The 21334-nt window shown below is 35.1% G+C and overlaps 1 protein-coding gene across 1 annotated transcript; it reads left to right on the plus strand.

The window, feature by feature from the left end:
• The first annotated feature begins 4905 nt into the window (after positions 1-4905).
• Positions 4906-19532, plus strand: LOC132543254 (multidrug and toxin extrusion protein 1-like). Its single transcript, XM_060206736.1, has 16 exons — positions 4906-4968; positions 5178-5226; positions 6249-6348; positions 6686-6728; positions 8214-8258; positions 9165-9262; positions 10358-10455; positions 11160-11273; positions 11834-11901; positions 13878-13986; positions 15100-15175; positions 15578-15647; positions 16930-17062; positions 17822-17916; positions 18652-18703; positions 18848-19532. The coding sequence occupies exons 1-16, from the start codon at positions 4927-4929 to the stop codon at positions 19375-19377; spliced, it is 1722 nt and encodes a 573-aa protein (XP_060062719.1). The 5' UTR covers positions 4906-4926; the 3' UTR covers positions 19378-19532.
• Positions 19533-21334: the final 1802 nt, after the last annotated feature.

Here is a 21334-nt window from a genome sequence, read left to right on the forward strand (position 1 = left end):
AATCTTAATGGATTTGTGTGTGTTATTTTAGCTAATTATATTTGTATGTGATAATAGTGTCAGAAATCAGAAGAAACTGCTTCAAAATGTGAAATGCTGATCTCGTAATAGCGACACTTCGCATGTTATCCAATAAGTTATATGATATATCTCAGCTGTCTCACTGCTGTAACTGTACAGGGATGTAACAGTATACATCCTCAATACTGTTACTCTCTGCACTCCTGGAACATGTCATGGCAAAATTGAAGACAAAAGCAAAGTAATTTGATTGGTTCCAGGAGAGAAAAACTGAACAATCACAGGCTGATACACTCCTTTTGAAGATTACAAAGGACTGACACCCAACTTCAAAGTCATTACAATAAACTGTTATGTGACCTCCAGATTCGTCTATGTTCATCAAATGATCAGACTAGTCTTTTTACATGAAAGCTCACATGGAACCATGACAGTTGTGCAGAGAGCAAAAGTGATTGTTACCACTGGAGGATCGAGGATGAACATTACATTGATTACTGGGATTTATATCACTCCCCCTTTTGTTTTGATTCTTTATTAATCAAAAGCCAACTGTCTTGTTTGAAAGAAGTTGATTTCCAGTTTCCTAGTTCACATGATTTAAATTGTGATGTCATTGACTCATGGTTTTAACAAAGTATGGAGATACTGGAATTCCAAAGCTAAAATGCAAAGTGTATTATTAAATGATCAAAATACAGTCTATTACAATGTGTTGTATTCATCAAAGTCATTTTGAAATTACTCTAACACACTTTAGATATATTTAATAGGACTGCCAAAATGTACAGCCAGACTGGAACTTGAACCTGGAACTGCCCAAACTGTAGCCTTATGCTCCACCCATAGAGCTACCTGGTTGCAAACAACCGACTATGTCCTGTTCCACTTTTTAAGTCTTCGCCCCTGTAAACTTAATTGCTTACAACTCAGGTCTAGATTTCACCTATAAAAGAGTGTAACAAAAACATGACCAGATAGGAGTTTGAACCTGGGACCCTCCAAACTATAGATGGATACTCTACCAATTCAATTGAGCTAACGTTGTTGCTGATGATTGACACAGTTCTGTTCCTCTACATTTGTATACCTCAAGGATATATTTACTTCTTCATAATCAGCTGCAGACTTAAGATCTGATAGAGATATAGAGATATTTTTGGTAGCTGATGGCTCTGTCATATCAAGTAAATGAGAAATTTACCACCATTTTCTACCTAAAATAATTACTTTTGTGCGATAGTTTCTAAAACTCTGAGTATGTAATTATTATTCCTTTTTATTGTGTCCCAAAATTTACCAGTTATCTGTTTTTTCATGATTATAAAGATTTTTTGACAAAGAAGATGTAGCATCAACATCAGAATTCTGTGTTTTATTGTAGGTTGACATGTTTCAGCTGGTTTGTTACATAGGAATTAATACATATTTTTTATGTTTACAGACTAAAAGTTCAGCTTTTCCAGTGGTAAGGCAAACATGGATGATTCTGGTCAAGAAGATCAACTGGCCCGTCAAAGCTTCATGGTCAAGTCAGTGTCCGGAGAGTTTGACAATAATGACCATCTTGAAGAAACAGAAATGACCACTCCCCTGACCTTGTTTACTGATGACATCACACCAGTTGGAGACCGAGAACACTCCCTTGACCATCTGGCCTTCCTTCCTCGTGGTGACCAGAGGACATCATGTCGTGGTCAGTGAATTTTACTATGAGAATGCAGTCAATATCAGGAAATATTGATAGCGTATTTGGACAGACGCTAAAAAATTTAAACACATTATGATTGCTGCAATAATTCACCTAATTTCTTCACTGATAATCAATCTGACTTTGGAATATTCCTTGATTAGTAACAGCGAGAATTATTCTGATTTCTAATGAAACTATTTTATGAAATGATATATCTCTTGTCATTATTTAAACTATACTTTGACAGCTACAATCGGAGAGCAGTATCGGCACATGGTTCAGTTGTGGCGGGGAAGCTGGCCGTGGTCCAAGAGAGTTACCTCCCTTTATCAAAAGCTGTTTCCATTTGGATGTAAAGATGAGATAAGAGAACAAGTAAAGATAGGCTGGCCAATTGTAAGTAATATATTGTACATGAAACAATGTGTAAAATCTTGTCAAATTCATTTCTAATAACCATCAAACAGTTAAGATCATCATACATCACTACATTTTAGATTTGTATATTAGAAATTGTAAAAGGAGAAACAGAAAAGAGAGCAACGATATTGGTATCATCCATTGGAACTAGTTTGCCTAACCTAGTATACTTCTGCCATGTATCTGCATAATTAAGTTCAACAAAGTTCTTAATTAGCATTTTCTTACAGGTATATTTTGGAAACATTGTAAGAATCTTTAAATCCTGCCTTACTGTGTGTTAATGCTTTATTTTAACATGTTTAACTGATTCACAAAAAAAATTCCAAATTTCAGATTTAGTCATAGTGTAAATTATCATATTATGGCAGGTGCTGATATCATCAGTACTTAAAAAGAAGTGTTTGATTTTTAGGTTGGTGTTATGGCCACACAGTACATCAACATACTGGTCAGTCTCATTTTCTGTGGTCATCTTGGTACTCCCCAACTGGCCGCTTTAGCCTTGACCACGACAGTAAGTGAGCATGACAAATGCATGACAATATATGTGTATGTAGGTGTCGTGTATGTCTAAGTTTCTGTTGCATAAATGAATTTCCATGATTTTATCATATCAAAATGCTAGGAGTCAGTATTATACTCTATTTTTTTATCTGAACTATTCTACAAATTCTATTTTTGCATGATTCTACTATTACAGAAAATATAGGACAATTCCATTGATGACAAAATTTATCAATCAGTTGTGACAACTAACAGAAAATTATTCATTTTGTAGTTTTCTGTTTTTATGTCAGGAGTTGTGATTTTTTCTTTTTTTCACATATTTGTTAATTTTGAGAAATTTGGAACAAGTGCTTAATATATTTTTACTTTACAATAAAAATATTGATATTACTACAGGCAGTTCTGCAGATAACTTTTAACAGATAATGACATCTTACAACACTAGCTGCTTCCTTTTGTGTTTTGTCTCATTTGCTGATTCAGTAGAGAATCAGATTAAGAAATCAAAAGACCTGGGTTCAAATCCTTTGAGGATGCATTAAAAGAGTATAGATTTCAAGTGTGATTCCAAGCCATTTGACAATTGTTCTCAGCATGTTCTGTTGTAATCCTTATTGCATTTGTTTTCTATTGTATTAATGTTTCAGCCTTTATTTATGAGAGCATGTGTCGTATATGTGCTGTAAGTGTTATAAAGACTGTTCAACTTTATAGGCTTTTTGCTGTCTTGTTGCATGCTATGTATTTTTTTTTTTTTTCATTTTCTTACTCAACTTTTTTTTGTTCAGGCTGTCCATCTGTCATTACATTATTATGCTGGGATTAGACGGTGTTGTCACACTTTTCGAGTGTAAGTACATGTAGGAGATTCAAGAGTTATCTCCCATAACAAGACAAACTGTAGTGTCTTATTCTTCTTCCTGTTGCTATAGTACCTAAAATGCTAAAGATGCTGGTATGTTATTAAATATTAACAAGTGTTTTGCAACACTTCAATCTCATAAGGTTTTTATTTTCACAAAATATCTGAAAAAAAAAATATATTAAACATTCAAGCAATGAATTAATTGATATTTGTATGTAGTTAACAAGGAATATACAAAATAATTTGTGAATTTCTTATTCATTTTTGGTTTTCCAAAAACAAAACCAAGAAAATTTGACTCGAAATTAAAGCACGAGACCACTCACAATATACATTTTACATACATACATTATGAAGAGTTACATACAATACATATTTACATATATATACATATATCATTTTATACATTAATTATGTACAATCTACATAAATTAAACCATATATATAATTTATACATATATGATATACATAAAGTAAGAGTATGCAGAATTATTTGATGAGAAGATTTCACCTGCGGTTGCATGTGATACATTTGCATTTTCTCACAGATCAGTATTCATATGGTTGATTTTTCGTTTCTTTTTTTTTCATCAATTCTAAATGTTTTCTTGTTTGTCCATATGTTTTTTTATTTGCTTTTTCATATATTGTATACTTGTATGAATTTTTAGAACTTTTTATGGTGGCTAAGGGCATGTACCCTTGGATAAGGAAATTTTGTCATACATAGGGCTGTGTACTCACAAGAGGAGAACTCAAAAGACATTACTATTCTGATGCTGTGAGGTAACTGAAAGGGAATCACTTTATTCTCTGCTTATCAATATTCAGCATTTCTAGTACAAAGGAACTACTGATCTCATCTGATATGATACTCGGTACCCAAAAATCGTGTAACAATCTTAGATGTAGGACCAAATATTTCAAATGTTGACAAAAATTGAAAAATTGGGGAGAAAATCAGTCCAAATTTTGAAGTTAAAAAGTACATTTAGCCCATCATCTGCTATTGAAATTTCCTTAAACAATTTAAAAGATCCAACTTCTAAAAAGAATACCAATGAAGATCAAACTGGTGGATGCCAAGATCCTTTGGGATCTATTGTTGTCAACCCTATTCACCATCATGTTACAAAGTATATGAAATTTAAAATTGAAAAAAGAGTGAGATGTACAAAATAAATGTGTGCAATTTCAAAACATTATTAACACCCCTGGGTAATTTTGTCAAGACCTATTTAAATTTCATTAAAAAGAATTAATAATGTACTTTTGTATCTTACATGTATGTATTTTTAAGATAACACAATACCATGTGTAATATTTTGTCTTGAATATACTTTCTATTGTATTAAGTTAAATGTTGTTTTCTGTTTTGTTTTGACTTCAGGTAATCAATGTATCCAGTAATTCAGTAATGTTGGGACTGGCTTCAGCTTGTGATACACTGTTCTCTCAGGTAAATTGTACAAGATTTGTTATATTTAGAGCTAAAAACATGATGAAAAAGCATACACAGTCATTGACGGATAAGTAACAGATTAAGTTACTAAGTCTTTTGAAGACCTAGTTATCAAACCTAAAATTCTGTTTGTGGTATTTACAGACTACTGGTTGGATATTGGTGTTTATTTTATTTCAGTGTCTACTGTGATTTGTTTGTTTCAGACGTTTGGAAGTAAAAACAAACATCGAGTGGGTATAATACTACAAAGAAGTAAGTAACGCTTTGACATTTAAATAATCTTCATATTACATGTACAATACCTTCAGTATATAGAATTTCATAACTGTGTTTAGAGATCGTTTTTCATCATACTACAATATATACAGTACATACAAACTTCTAACCTGTGTATAGAGACCATCATTTGTCTTCACACTGCTATACATACAGTACTGGTGAACTTCCTGACCTGTGTAGAAAGACCACCAATCATCATCATAATGTATTACATACAGTACACAAGAGTTTCCTGATCCATACTCTACAAATTTTTATTGTTTTGGCATTATCCTTGTTTTGAGGTCACCTGAGATAAAGTCTCAAGTTACCTATTGTGATCGCCTTTTGTTCTGCGTCGTCTGGTGTGCTTTGTCCGGGGTTCATTGTGCATCATAAACAGTTGACATTTTCTACTACCAGGGGCTACCAACTTTGTCAAAATGAATGGCCTTGACCCACTTTCAAGGTCACAGGGGTAAAATGTGTTGAAAACTTTAAATGAATTCTTCTCAATAACCAAAAGACACAGGGTGCTGATATTGGGCCAGTAGCATGCTGGGATGAAGGGCTACCAAGTTTGTTAAAATGAATTACCTTGACCTTCATTCAATGTCACAGGAGTTGCAAAGAGTGTTATCAGTTCTGTTTGAAAATTAAACCTTCAAACACAGAAACAGTATAAAAACTTTGTTAGCATATATCAGCTCTGTTCTTCTTGCCCCAATACTTCAACTGATGGCTAGGTTATAAAATTGTCCAAAGGCCTGAAGACCTCAAGTGACCATTAAGGCCCATAGATCTCTTGTCATCATTTTGTCATTGTCATTGTTTAGTAAAGGTTACGCAAGTTTTGAGCATCAGAAAATAAAGTGTTTAAAGATTATTGTATAACACATGTAGAATCCCATTAAATATCACATTCCCGAACACTTTTCCATCTGTTTAGCCATGTAGATGTAAATCATTGATTCTATGATGTAAGTGTAATTATTGTTTTGTTTGTATTTGTCCAGGCTTAATAATCCTGAGTCTGTGTTGTCTGCCATGTTGTGCCATCCTTATCAACACTGAACATATAATGAAATACATTGGACAAGATCCTCGGGTTGCCAGGTACGTGTACATTTATCTATCTATAGACATGTGAAATAGTTCCAAATATCTCTTGTGATATCAGAAGATTGCAACAAATTTACAAAGAAAAAGGTAGGCAAGGTTTGTATTATCGTTAATCATTCTATAATTCTGTCTCGTAATTTTGATTTGAAAGAAGGGTTCAAAACATATTCTATATTTTCATATAAAACTTTTTTCGTGGCATTGATTCTCTGATAAATAGCAGGTGACAGATACAATAAATATTCTAATAGTAGTGTATCCTATTTCTGAGAAAAATCATTTATATTTGAAAAACATTTTTAAATGGTTTAAAAATTTTTTTTTTTTGTAGACTTGGAGGGAAGTATGCCTTAATATATATAGCTGGCCTGCCTGTAAGTGTCAACAAATATCTTGTTATATTTTCCTTTAAGTGTTATTTTTGTAATCATACGTCTGACCAAGGACAGACATCTCATTTGAACAAGCAGTCAGTGACACAATTAAAGGGATATATATCCACCCCAGTTGTAAAATTTCGAGCTGTTTTGAACATTGACAGGACTCACTCTAATGACTTTTAAAACTATTGATAACATCACAATATCTCTCTCGAGGTCAGTGTGGTGAAATCGGTTGGAAAACTCCCAGCCAGACTTTCCAAACATATCTGGCACTGATCATAAATTTTATGCAGAGTACTGGCTCACTACAGAAGTGTGTATGCAGTTCACTTAAATTTCTGATGGGATTACAATTTTATTACATCATTAGCCTTATTTTTCCGATGATTTCAGAATTTACACAGATGTTTCATTCTGTTCCACTTATAACAATGTAAACCTGTTATGACAATCAGGGCCGTGTGAATGTTTGTAAATCAATCAAACTAGATCTATATAGAATTTCTGCAAATTAAATATATATTTATTTAATTGATAAACTGAGGTGTACAATTTCCTTAAGATCATAAGTAGATGGTTTTGTATAGTTTTTTTTTCAAAAGCACCTCATGAAATCCTAACTTGTGCGGAATTTTCCTTCTAAGTAAAATTCACATGAATATTCATATATATTTATTCTTTAATCGGTTGAAAAATGAGGGGTTGTGATTGCTAAGGCAGTAGTGTGCTGCACCTTTGAAGTCTCATGTGAAGGACCAAGGTGTGAGGTTTGATGCTCACTACACGTTGGGGATTGTGTTTCTCAGGAAGCTGAAAAAGCAGCTAATCTGTACTGGCGTGTTTGTGTACTTGGGTAAAACACTTTTGCTCATATTGCTCTGGATGGCATCATACAGGTCTTTCTCTTGTTGTTTTGTGGGGTAGCAACTATCTATTACAAGGAGAACCTGCCACAAAATTAGCCTGTGTGGTTCATGGGGTTGTAAACGCCTCAAACAAACTTCAGTTATCTGATTTCTTAATGTCTCACTTGTACATACCAGGCCCATTTTGACTCTGTGAATGTGTCAATGAATAATACTACACAGAAGCCATTAATGTTGAATGACATATCCCAGGACCCTTATCAAAACTAAAGAGAAGTGTTATTAAGTAAAATCTTACCAAATTGTCATTATATAGTTGTATGTGTATCTTACTGCTTAGAGTTTCTATTCAACCGAAGTGTATGGAAGATAATCACATGAACTTTGTTACATTCTCTTGTGAAAAAAAGGCTATGATCTACAATATTTTGTATTTAATTATAATTTTCATCCATGTGATAACATGTGCTTTTTGTTTCCAATTTATGGAGTATTTCTCTGATATTAGTCCTTATGTGAACCTTAAAAATGCCCTTCTTGTCTCAATAGTGTTAATATAGTTTTAAACACACTGGTTATGATTCTCACAGCTAACTCTTTTACCTTTCAGGCCGTGGCTTACTCTGATATTCTGTCTAAATATCTCCAGGCTCAGGTATATAGACATTTACAAATGGCTCATACTTTTGCTTAGGAGATAAAAATTGTCATTTATGTCAAGAGTTTATGTAATGTTAAAACAATTTTTTTTATATGACTATGATAACATATATTGATTTGCATCAAGTTTTATATGATATCATTTTTTTTTTGGTATTTAAAATTATTTTCAAGTTATTTTTTGTGTGACATGAAGCTGAACATATTTGATGCTTATTAGTTTGTGTGTTGGTTGGGTTGTTGTGTAATTTTCTATAATTTGAGAATGTGACATTACTTACTTGGATTCACCAAGGTTTACATGGCGGTTGTCGTCGATGAAGCAGAAGACGCTTACTCTTCCAGAACATGTGGTCTTATTCTCCTTCAGGAGTCTCATTGTAAATCTTTATTTTGTTCATATTTTGCCCTAGTTTTATGTGATTTGAGTTTGAATTATGATTGTGTTGCCATGTTGGTATTTTCTTGATACTTTTCATCACTGTATAGTAACAAACTGGAAAATCATTATAATCAGCTATTATTAATGTAAATCTCTAATGCATGTTATCTGAGGCGACACGCAAAGCATCGACATAACGTCAGTCAACATGGCACCAAAATGATGTCATGTTGTTATCCTGTAGTCCAGACTGCATCTATACTCCTGTGAATACAATACAAAATAATACTGGGTTAATGGGAGGCCATCATGTAATATATAAATATCGATGTATATATACGGTATTTTTCTAGATCAACTGTTATATTTATCTTACACAAATGCAGAATGTAATATAGATACTACATCTTTGTGTTTGCAATGTTGACAAAACCTACTGTAGACTGTACAAATCATTTACATTAGCCATTCAGTTTCAGATTTCAGCTTGTCTTGTCACCAACTTGTTATATATTTCAGTGTATTGTGATACCAAGTTTGGTAATAGGAATTGTCGCTAACTTTCTCAACGTTGGATTCCACACCCTGTTTTTGTTTATGCTGAAGTTGGATATTGTGTAAGCATTTTACCTTTAGTGTAACTTCATTTGTCCCATTTAGTAATATTTACTGTATAGTAGTATTCAATTTCCCAAATTTAGATTGAAGTGGAAGATAATACACATTAAAAGTAAAAAATTTTGCACATCATAGTTATAATATTTTCCTGATTAAAACTCAGTAAGATACAACAAATATGTGTTTGGTGTAATGTCAAGTGATACATTTACCATCTACTGAGAAGAGATTGTCTCAAAATAACCCTGACAATAAGCCAACTAGAAAATTCATCAATCTTAATGTGGCTTTGACCCACTTGTCTAATTATATAACGATAACCTTGTGTTCTATATTTCCTTACTGTTACCTGTATATCAATGACCTTGACCCTGTGTTCTATATCCCTGTCTGTATTGTAGTGGTACCTCTATATCAATAACCTTGACCCTGTGTTATATATCCCTGTGTGTATTGTAGTTGTCCCTTTCTATATCAATAACCTTGACTCTGTGTTCTATATTTCCCTACTGTTACCGGTATATCAGTAACCTTAACCCTGTGTTCTATATCCTTGTCTGTATTGTAGTGGTGCCTCTATATCAATAACCTTGACCCTGTGTTCTATATCCCTTCCTGTCTGTATTGTTGTAGTACCTCTATATCAATGACCTTGACCCTGTGTTCTATATCCCTGTCTGTATTGTAGTGGTGCCTCTATATCAATAACATTGACACTGTGTTCTGTATCCCTTTCGGTACTGTAGTGGTGCCTCTTTATCAATAACCTTGACCCTGTGTTCTATATCCCTTTCGATAATGTTGTGGTGCCCCTATATCAATGACCTTGACCCTGTGTTCTATATCTCTGTCTGTATTGTAGTGGTGCCTCTATACCAATAACATTGACCCTGTGTTCTGTATCCCTTTCGGTACTGTAGTGGTGCCTCTTTATCAATGACCTTGACCCTGTGTTATTTATCCCTGTCTGTATTGTAGTGGTGCCTCTTTATCAATGACCTTGACCCTGTGTTCTATATCCCTGTCTGTATTGTAGTGGTACCTCTATATCAATAACCTTGACCCTGTGTTCTATATCCCTGTCTGTATTGTAGTGGTGCCTCTATATCGGTGACCTTGACCCACTGGTCTATATTCCTGCTCCATGTTACCTATATCATCGTCACACGTACCTATGAAGATACCTGGACAGGTGAGAAACATAAATTAAGTAAAAACACCTATCTTTTCTGTATTGCAACTGCCATAAAATCCTGTTGAATTCTGGTGATTCATAAATTTCACACATTAATTCGCAGGTTAGTATTACGATTAAGCTGTATCAAAACAAGGCATATACCAGGGCTCTCGATCTGCCAGATTTAGGGCCGATATTCGGCTCCATTCCCAATGCAAAATAGTATCTTTTTTCCCAATTTAGACCCCAAGTTTTCCCAATTCTAAGGAAAACACCATTATTTTCCCAATTCTAAGGGCCCAGGGCCCTAGTCCCAAAATGGGGTGTGAGAGCCCTGTATGCTGTATAGTTGATTAAGCAAACATTTTACTTAGTCAAGTCAAGAAATATTACAAGCTATTAACTGGTAATGTTAACTGCTATTTAGAATTTTTCCGTTCTCTATTCTTTATTGATGATACATTTACAACATAAAGCAAAACAATGCATCGATAAGGAGAGCCTTACTCTCAGAATTAAGTATTTGTTTCTAGTGTAGGTTAAAATTTTACTCTTAAAGAGATGCATATCAGCGAATGTCAATCTTTCCCCGGGTGTAATTATCACCACAATGTATGAATACTTTCCCACAGGCGTTTCCATGGCATTGACCTTCACATAGTGTTGTGTATTTAGATGCTTTATTTGTACATGTATATCTATTTTTATTGTTGCTCTAGGTTTCAGTGTGGAATGTTTCTATGACTGGTGGATGTTCCTTACTTTGGCTGTGCCTGGCCTCTGTATGGTGTGTCTAGAGTGGTGGAGTCATGAGATCATAATGTTCTGTGTAGGTAGGTTATCTCCCCTCATTGTCATCAGGTTAGGCTTCCTTAGTATGTTCTGTGTAGGTAAGTTATCTCCCCTCATTGTCATCGGATAGGCATACCCTTGTATGTTCTGTGTAGGTAGGTTATCTACCCTCATTGTCATCAGTTAGGCCTACCTTTCAATAAAAAAACTGCTAAAATCTCATTTTAACTTCATACTTTATTCCATTCTTAGCTTTTTTTCAAAATTTAACAAAGTTGAATAACAGATAACAATACTTTTTGTAACCTTGACATAATTTTAGTACCAGGTAATTAAATAATTGTCAATTCTGTAGACTTGCGTATGTTCAGCAGTTGACTGTTATGGCCTGTTTACCTTTAATATTTGTTGACAAGGTTAATTTTCACAACAGGTCAGAAAACATTTTGTAAAATGGACGTCTTTTTCACTGGATCATAGACAGGGTTTAAGGTTTAGGCTATATTTTTCTTGACTCTGCTGAACAAGTTTTTTGAATGAGTCAAGTGATATGTTACATGTATACAAGAAACTAATTTCCATGTGAATGTGATATTTTCAGGTCTTGTAGGTGTCGACCAGCTTGCCAGTCATTCCATTGGTTACACAATGGCAAGTATGGCATTTATGGTAAGTTCTTGTCTAAAAAGCAAAAGATATTTTATCAGCAAATTTTAATTGATGAATGTCATTTTGATCTTGATTTTCTTTTTTTTTCTTTTCTCGTGTCAAAATGTCAGTTTTTGCATGATTCAATGGTTGACTTGCAAGTCTCTTATATGAATTTGTCTTTTTGCATGAAACAAGGTTTAATGCTGTTTTGTCACTGAGATGTAATCATCATCATCATAGCAGCAGCATCAATGTTAGATTTACTGTGTAACTAGTGCAGTGCAGAAGGAGGCAAGCATGAGAGATAGTTTGTAGGAGATAGTTTGTAGGTGAAGGTTTGTAGGTGATAGTTTGTAGGCAATAGTTTGTAGGCGATAGTTTATAGGCAATAGTTTGCATGTCTAGAGATAGTTTGTAGAAGATAATTTGTAGGTTATAGTTTGTAGGCAATAGTTTGTAGGTGATAGTTTGTAGGCAATAGTTTGTAGGTGATAATTTGTAGAAGATAATTTGTAGGTGATAGTTTGTAGGCAATAGTTTGTAGGAGATAGTTTGTAGACAATAGTTTGTAGGTGATAGTTTGTAGAAGATAATTTGTAGGTGATAGTTTGTAGGCAATAGTTTGTAGGTTATAGTTTGTAGGCAATAGTTTGTAGGTGATAGTTTGTAGGCAATAGTTTGCATGTCTTGAGATAGTTTGTAGAAGGTAATTTGTAGGTGATAGTTTGTAGGCAATAGTTTGTAGGTTATAGTTTGTAGGCAATAGTTTGTAGGTGATAGTTTGTAGGCAATAGTTTGCATGTCTTGAGATAGTTTGTAGAAGGTAATTTGTAGGTGATAGTTTGTAGGTGATAGTTTGTAGGTGATAATTTGAAGGTGATAGTTTGTAGGTGATAGTTTGTAGGTGATAGTTTGTAGGAGATAATTTGAAGGTGATAGTTTGTAGGAGATAGTTTGCATGTCTTGAGTAAGCTTGTAGGAGATGGTTTGTAGGTGATAGTTCACATATCTTGAGTGAGTTTGTAGGAGATAGTTTGTAGGTGATAGTTGGCATGTCTTGGGTGAGTTTATAGGAGATAGTTTGTAGGTGATAGTTGGCATGTCTTGGGTGAGTTTGTAGGAGATAGTTTGTAGGTGATAGTTGGCATGTCTTGGGTGAGTTTATAGGAGATAATTTGTAGGTGATAGTTGGCATGTCTTGGGTGAGTTTGTAGGAGATAGTTTGTAGGTGATAGTTGGCATGTCTTGGGTGAGTTTGTAGGAGATAGTTTGTAGGTGATAGTTGGCATGTCTTGGGTGAGTTTATAGGAGGTAATTTCCAGTAGAAAATTAAGAGTATAAATGTGTCCATGTTACTTATTTCGAAAATTAACAATAAAACATCTTTTGGTGTTCATGTGAAACACAAACCTCTCCTATGTTTTGAACGACCTATTTCTCCAATAACATTTATCACAATTTTTATAATTTTATGATATTACATCAATATGGATACCAGCCCCAATATTATGTTAGGGAAGTCTTGAAGTAGGATAAATATAGCATCTTGCTTCTGGTTGGTCAAAAGTTGAAGTACTGGTTACTGGATTGTTATATTCACTTGTTAGGCCCCAAATAGTTTTTTTTCGGACTCTCATATTCAACACATGTTCACAGATTCTGCCTGTTTCTGTGTGAGATGGCAATATATTTAGACTGCTTGTCATGAGAGCTTATATTCATTGAATAAAAGGCATACATATGTTCATTTTTAATATTCATGTACATTAGGGATTTAACAATTCTCTGGCAGTGTCACTTTATAGAACAAGAATATACTTAAGTAAGATCAAATCACATGATGCTGGTCACTTCATCTCCTCGTTACGACTTGTTTAATTTATTCTTTTATGACTTATTTCATAATTCTGTCACTCTTTTAGAACTTTCTTTATTTCATCTGTCTAAATTATTTCATCTGTCTAAATTATTTCATTTCATCTTTATGACTTTAGTTGCCACTTGGCCTATCAGTAGCTGCCAGTGTCAGGGTGGGAAATCACCTTGGAACAGCCAATCCATGTAAAGCCCTCACAGCCTCACGGGTATCAATACTTATAGCAGGTAATTATGTACATCAAAAACTGAGGTCTGACACAGCCTCTCTAGTATCCATACTTATAGCAGGTAATTATGTACACCAAAAACTGAGGTCTGACACAGCCTCCCTATTATCCGTACTTATAGCAGGTAATTATGTACACCAAAATATAAGGCTGACACAGCCTCTCTAGTATCCATACTTATAGCAGGTAATTATGTACATCAAAAACTGAGGTCTGACACAGCCTCTCTAGTATCCATACTTATAGTAGGTAATTATGTACACCAAAATATAAGGCTGACACAGCCTCTCTATTATCCGTACTTATAGCAGGTAATTCTGTACACCAAAATATCAGGCTGACACAGCCTCTCTAGTATCCATACTTATGTACACCAAAATATCAGGTGGACACAGCCTCTCTAGTATCCATGCTTATAGCAGGTAATTATGTACATCAAAAACTGAGGTCTGACACAGCCTCTCTAGTATCCATACTTATAGTAGGTAATTATGTACACCAAAATATAAGGCTGACACAGCCTCTCTATTATCCGTACTTATAGCAGGTAATTCTGTACACCAAAATATCGGGCTGACACAGCCTCTCTAGTATCCATACTTATAGCAGGTAATTATGTACACCAAAATATCTGGCTGACACAGCCTCTCAAAGTGGCTATGCCTATAATAGATTGTGGTGATCAAAGACGAGGATGTCTGTCATGGCCCTGTGCTTCCTATTTTCAAGCCATTTTGATCAATTGTTTCTATAATATGGTTTTCCTTGCTTTCTTTAACAGCACAGTACTTCATGGCTCAGATCACTATCTAAGAATCGCATTGTAAGTCACCATGACAAATCATGGTCAGGTCACATATTAAAAACAGATAGATCTGCTCAATGTGTTTCTACTTAAGGAACATTTTTATCCAGCCAATACCAAGCTGTATAGTTTTCACCATTTAAATATTCTCTCAATCATACAATGTCACATTGTATCAAAATGTAGGATTTCCCTGAAGCTGTGTTCCTATGATCTAAACTGAAAATGAGTACTGTCAATTGTTTGTTTGAGTAGGGAAATGGGTTACAGTATTGTAATACGATAGAAATGTACATGTCATTTCAGTAACTGTAGCAGTAATTTCAGCTATAACTTTCCTGGCACTGAAGAATGTCATTCCTTACTTGTTCACCAATGATGGGTAAGTCCATGAGAAACAGATTCTCTAACTTTGCAGAAGAATGCCATATATATCATGTTTACATATGATGGATGAATTCACGAAAAACAGATTCTCTAACTTTACTGAAAAATACCATACATAACATGTTCACATATGATGGATGAGTTCATGAGAAACCAATTCTCTTACTATACTGAAGGAATGTCATATTTTCCTTGTCTGAAATGATGGTGGATTTATGAGAAACCAATTTTTAACTTTATAAAAAAGAAATTGTCAAACCTTTCTCAGTTGTATGATAACTTCTTATTGTTCCTTTCAACTATGTTGTGATGTTAAATCTGTCCTTAAAGAGAAATCTTCAACAGAAAAAGCATTAAAAAGACCGAGATCCCTTATGTCTGATACTTGGTGTTACAGGACAGTGGTAGCTCTAGCATCAAGACTAATGATTCAGGTGGCATTGTTTGAGCTGTTTGACCAGGTTCAGGTAACGTAGATTTTTACATATTGGCATGATTCAGAGTGGGAAATGATTGATAATATTATTGCATCTTGTTAGAGGTGATTTTGTGAAAAACAAAAATTGAATATTTACCTACACATTGCAGATAAAACACATAAAAAACGAAACAATGAAACCAAATAAGACACGTTTTAATGTACCAATGTATAATGTCATTATATTTAGCCATGTTGGTAACACTGAAATTATTGGTTTTATTGCCTATTGTCTATTGACTGGGGTCATTTTAAGGTGGGATCTCTGTGTAGTAAAGATGGTGGCTACCTCACTGAACAACATATGGGAGATCCAACCCATACTATTCAAAGTAATATGAGTAAAGTGTCTTACCTAAGGACACTGACATGATAGCAGAGGCTGGTCTATTTCTCAACTCCCTGAGAACCAGAAACCAAAATGAATATGGAGCATAGACCATATAATTTCTGGGCTGCAACTTCAAAACCTTTCAACTCAACTTCACAATACCTACTGTATATATTAAGTTAGTGCCCTTGCTGTGCCTTTTCTTATTGAGAACATCAAATTTTTCGATTTCTTGTGACTTCTTGTATTTCACCACAGCTTATGGCGTTACATAAATTTGTTCATGGACAATACCAACCTCTATTCAAATATCCACAGTCAAACACACAGGATCTACATCAAGATATAAACTCTAACCTTAGGGTTGATATATAATGTTGAAGTTGAAGAGATGCAAGGAAATTTAATTGATAATTGACAAAAGAAGATGTTACATTTTGCACTAGCGCTTTCACTGTATTAGATCTTAACGTGATAGAAGCGGCACATTATTTTGAGTGACATCACAAATTGTTATACCGGTATATATATATATCATATTTGGGTTTTACACCAACAGCTGACTGCAGAGGATAATGCCACACTTTGCGGCTCCTTGTTGAACTATTGTGTTAAGATTTTACAAAAGAAGCCACCTTTAAATAAAGATTATGAAACACATTTGTACAAAAAACGTACTTGTTTTACAGAATGTATATTGATCACATTTCCAAGCTTCAGAAAATTGCATTGAAGGCCTTCTATTGACAAGCTGATCTTTTTTGATAATGTAAATTTCAAGCTGCTGGGTTTGGTGGATTAACAAAATTTTTGACATTATGAGGTGTAAAAAAGTTTCATTTACCAATATGAAATCCAGATAATTTTAGAGTGTTGAGTTGAAGAAATAAAGACCAGAGCGTGTGAGTAAGTATCTAAAGTTTGTGCTGTTACATTACAGGCTGCCTGTAGTGGGGTGATCCGTGGTATTGGTCTACAGAAGTTCGGAGCCATCACTAACTTTCTGTGTTACTATTTGGTGGCCCTGCCTCTGGGTATCCCACTGCTTCTGGAAACAGTGCTTGGTGTATCAGGTAACCTTAATTATATTTCTGTATCACTAATTACTAGATCTTCAAAATACTACAAATGGTAATTTTTATATACCAAACTCTCTGCAACCGAGATAACTCATGTTAGTAGAATATCAAATGAATTAAATGTCTTTTATGTTTTGATTTTTGAAATTTTTCAATGAAACATACAAATGAATACTCACCCTTTATCTATCATTTTCCAATTTTAAATTTATTTAAAACCACAACTTGAAATTAAGGTTCCAAGTCTATAATTAGAGTTTGAAATTATTTCTGTAGTATAACAACCAAGCTCAGATGTCATTTTCTTTGTGTGTTACTGTAAATCGCTTAGGTTTCGTGAATACTTTATTTTCGTGAATGCATAATTTTGCGAATGCTGATCTTTAAATGACTTTTTATATCTGAATAATGAGCTTTTATAGACACAAACTCTTCAAGATTCCAATATCAGTAATAAAATCAACATGAATACTCTATAAAGTTAATTTTTGTCGTGAGGGATTTAAATTCGCAAGTGGCTCTCTTCGTGTATTCCCAAGAAAAAAAAATCCCATACAAAAAATATGAATTACAGTATTGTCGGAGAAATCATCAACATATATATTATATATGTATTAAAATCTTTACAAACAACTGTAAGTACTTTGAAGTTTGATCATCCAGCTACTTTTCTATGGGAAAATATTGACATATTTCTCACCTAGTCTTGATTGCTTTGTTAGTGCGAAGATGTGTCTGTATTTTCTTGTCCAGGTGCATGGTGGGCTGTGATACTAAGTGCTGCCATTCAGTCTGTGGTGTTTCTTGTTCGAATTCTCTCAACGAACTGGGAGCTTGAGTCGGAAAAGGTATAAGAGAACAAAAGTTTTGGATAGCACTGAATGAAATGTCCAAAAATGTATGTCTAAGATTTAGATATTGTTACTACTTAAATAATGATAGTATGAAAAATTGTACGAAGGTATTTTGTGTCTCTTAAACGATTACTACCTCTTATGTTTGTTAGAACAAGTTTGATGTCAGGATGATGAATATTTATAACACTTAAGTTGAGAGATAAAATTCAGCCATGATGCTTGAAACAAGCCCAAATTATTCTGACGTTCTATCAATTATTTATATTGGTCTATGGTCAATAAATGACATTGATTGACTCCAGAGCGATATAAAAAAGTTGATAAAATGTCAAAATTATTTTGACTAGCTTGAAACATATGTTGTAAACATGCACATTTTAGGTATGGTTTTATTCTAGAACTTTTCCTGCTGAAACTATTGCTCTAAAACATGATTGCACAATTAGTCACTTCAATTTATTGTTTATCTTTAGCAATTTTTACTGACAACCGAATACATCATAGCACTAGTTTGTAAAAACATGATACTGTACTAGATTTTAATAGTGCTTAAGTACTTCTACATAAAACAGTGGTATCATTGAAGGTGTCCAATCAGCTATCATTGTCTGATAGAGCTATCATTGGGCATCGCAGCAGAAGTGTTAAAACATGCACAAAGATGTGTGTGAAAAATGTGATATTAATTGCTGGAATTTCACTGTCTTTAAACTTTTTGATGTACAGGCACAGATAAGAGCTGGTGTAGCGGAAGGCCTGCCTAAACACTCCTCCAGAGGTAGGCAATTTTCTATTACGAGCCAAAAATGAAATTTATATGATTTTGAAAGATGTAGAATGATCTGCCATCTAAACAGAACTTTTCAGTTTACAAATATGTTATGATGATTGTTTATTTTATTTTGTTGATATTTTGACACAGGTCAGAACCTAGGGGCCATCACACTTCAGGAAGATACATTGTCCACCGACACACAGGAGTTGATGGAGGCCGATCATCTGACACTGTCTGACACATCCAGTCACCGTAGCGATGACAGTGAATCCCAACAACCTCCCGTCTGTTCCACTGACCTAGTTAATGTTCTCCTGACCCGGTTTGCTTTCCTGTTCTCATTCCTGATGATTCTGGCGGGAGCGATCATCCTTAAAGTCTATTTGGATGGACTTGCAACCTTTCTGAATTGTGTGGTGATCAATGCTACCAACCTGAACATGTCCTACATGCAGAAAGAGTTACTTAGCAACCACACTGTGACATTGTCTGACCTTGAATGGAAGGTGTTGAACATGACATACATGTATGAGATGGAACACAACTGGAACCAAACCTTTGTGTACTGTAGTGGGATGATAAAGGACTTACCAACCGATGTTTCCTGGCCAATATACAACAACACAAGACTATTTGGGGGATTACACCCACACATGCCAACAAGGCCTATAGGCTGATCGTAACTAGTAATTGGGACCACACTCTCACAAGGTGTATAGACTGGATGTCATTATTGATGGGAACTACAACCTCTATAAAACAGACTTATAGGTTGATTGTAACTATAAATGAGGACTATGCCCTCAAAACTAGGCTTTTAGTCTTAATGTAAATATTGATGAAGACTGCCTCACAAACAGGTCTATGGTCTGATTGTGATTATAGATGGTGACTTCACCCTCACAAACAGGCCTATGGTCTGATTATAATTATAGATGGTGACTTCACCCTCACAAACAGGCCTATGGTCAGATTGTGATTATAGATGGTGACTTCACCCTCACAAACAGGTCTATGGTCTGCATGTGGTGATGGGGACTGCACCCTCACAAACAGGCCTATGGTCTGATTGTGACCATTAATGGGGACTACACTCTCACAAACAGGCCTATGGTCTGATTGTGACCATTAATGGGGACTGCACCCTCACAAACAGGCCTATGGTCTGATTGTGACCATTAATGGGGACTACACCCACACAAACAGGCCTATGGTCTGATTGTGATTATAGATGGGGACTTCACCCTCACAAACAGGCCTATGGTCTGATTGTGACCATTAATGGGGACTACACTCTCACAAACAGGCCTATGGTCTGATTGTGATTATAGATGGGGACTACACCCTCACAAATAGGCCTATGGTCTGATTATAATTATAGATGGGGACTTCACCCTCACAAACAGGCCTATGGTCTGATTATAATTTTAGATGGGGACTACACCCTCACAAACAGGCCTATGGTCTGATTATAATTTTAGATAGGGACTACACCCTAGGCCTATGGTTTGATTGTGATTATAGATGGTGACTTCACCCTCACAAACAGGTCTATGGTCTGCATGTGGTGATGGGGACTGCACCCTCACAAACAGGCCTATGGTCTGATTATAATTTTAGATAGGGACTACACCCTCACAAACAGGCCTATGGTCTGATTGTGACCATTAATGGGGACTGCACCCTCACAAACAGGCCTATGGTCTGATTGTGACCATTAATGGGGACTACACTCTTATGGCCTGATTGTGATTATAGATGGGGACCACACTCTCACAAATAGGCCTATGGTCTGATTATAATTATAGATGGGGTCTACACCCTCACAAACAGGCCTTTGGTCTGATTGTGACCATTAATGGGGACTACACTCTTATGGCCTGATTGTGATTATAGATGGGGACTACACCTTCACAAATAGGCCTATGGTCTGATTATAATTATAGATAGGGACTACACCCTCACAAATAGGCCTATGGTCTGATTATAATTATAGATAGGGACTACACCCTCACAAACAGGCCTTTGGTCTGATTGTGACCATTAATGGGGACTACACCCTCACAAACAGGCCTATGGTCTGATTATAATTATAGATGGGGATTACACCCTCACAAACAGGCCTTTGGTCTGATTATAATTTTAGATGGGGACTTCACCCTCACAAACAGGCCTATGGTCTTATTATACTTTTAGATAGGGACTTCACCCTCACAAACAGGCCTATGGTCTGATTGTGATCATAGATGGTGACTTCACCCTCACAAACAGGCCTATGGTCTGATTGTGACCATTAATGGGGACTACACTCTCACAAACAGGCCTATGGTCTGATTGTGATTATAGATGGGGACCACACCTTCACAAATAGGCCTATGGTCTGATTATAATTATAGATGGGGTTTACACCCTCACAAACAGGCCTATGGTCTGATTGTAATTATGGGGACTACACCCTCACAAACAGGCCTATGGTCTGATTATAATTATAGATGGGGATTACACCCTCACAAACAGGCCTTTGGTCTGATTATAATTTTAGATGGGGACTTCACCCTCACAAACAGGCCTATGGTCTTATTATACTTTTAGATAGGGACTTCACCCTCACAAATAGGCCTATGGTCTGATTAT

Source organism: Ylistrum balloti, unplaced genomic scaffold (assembly GCF_031769215.1).
Source record: "Ylistrum balloti isolate Yb309-2 unplaced genomic scaffold, AGI_CSIRO_Ybal_v1 Utg369746, whole genome shotgun sequence".
Taxonomy (NCBI): Eukaryota; Metazoa; Mollusca; class Bivalvia; order Pectinida; family Pectinidae; genus Ylistrum; species Ylistrum balloti.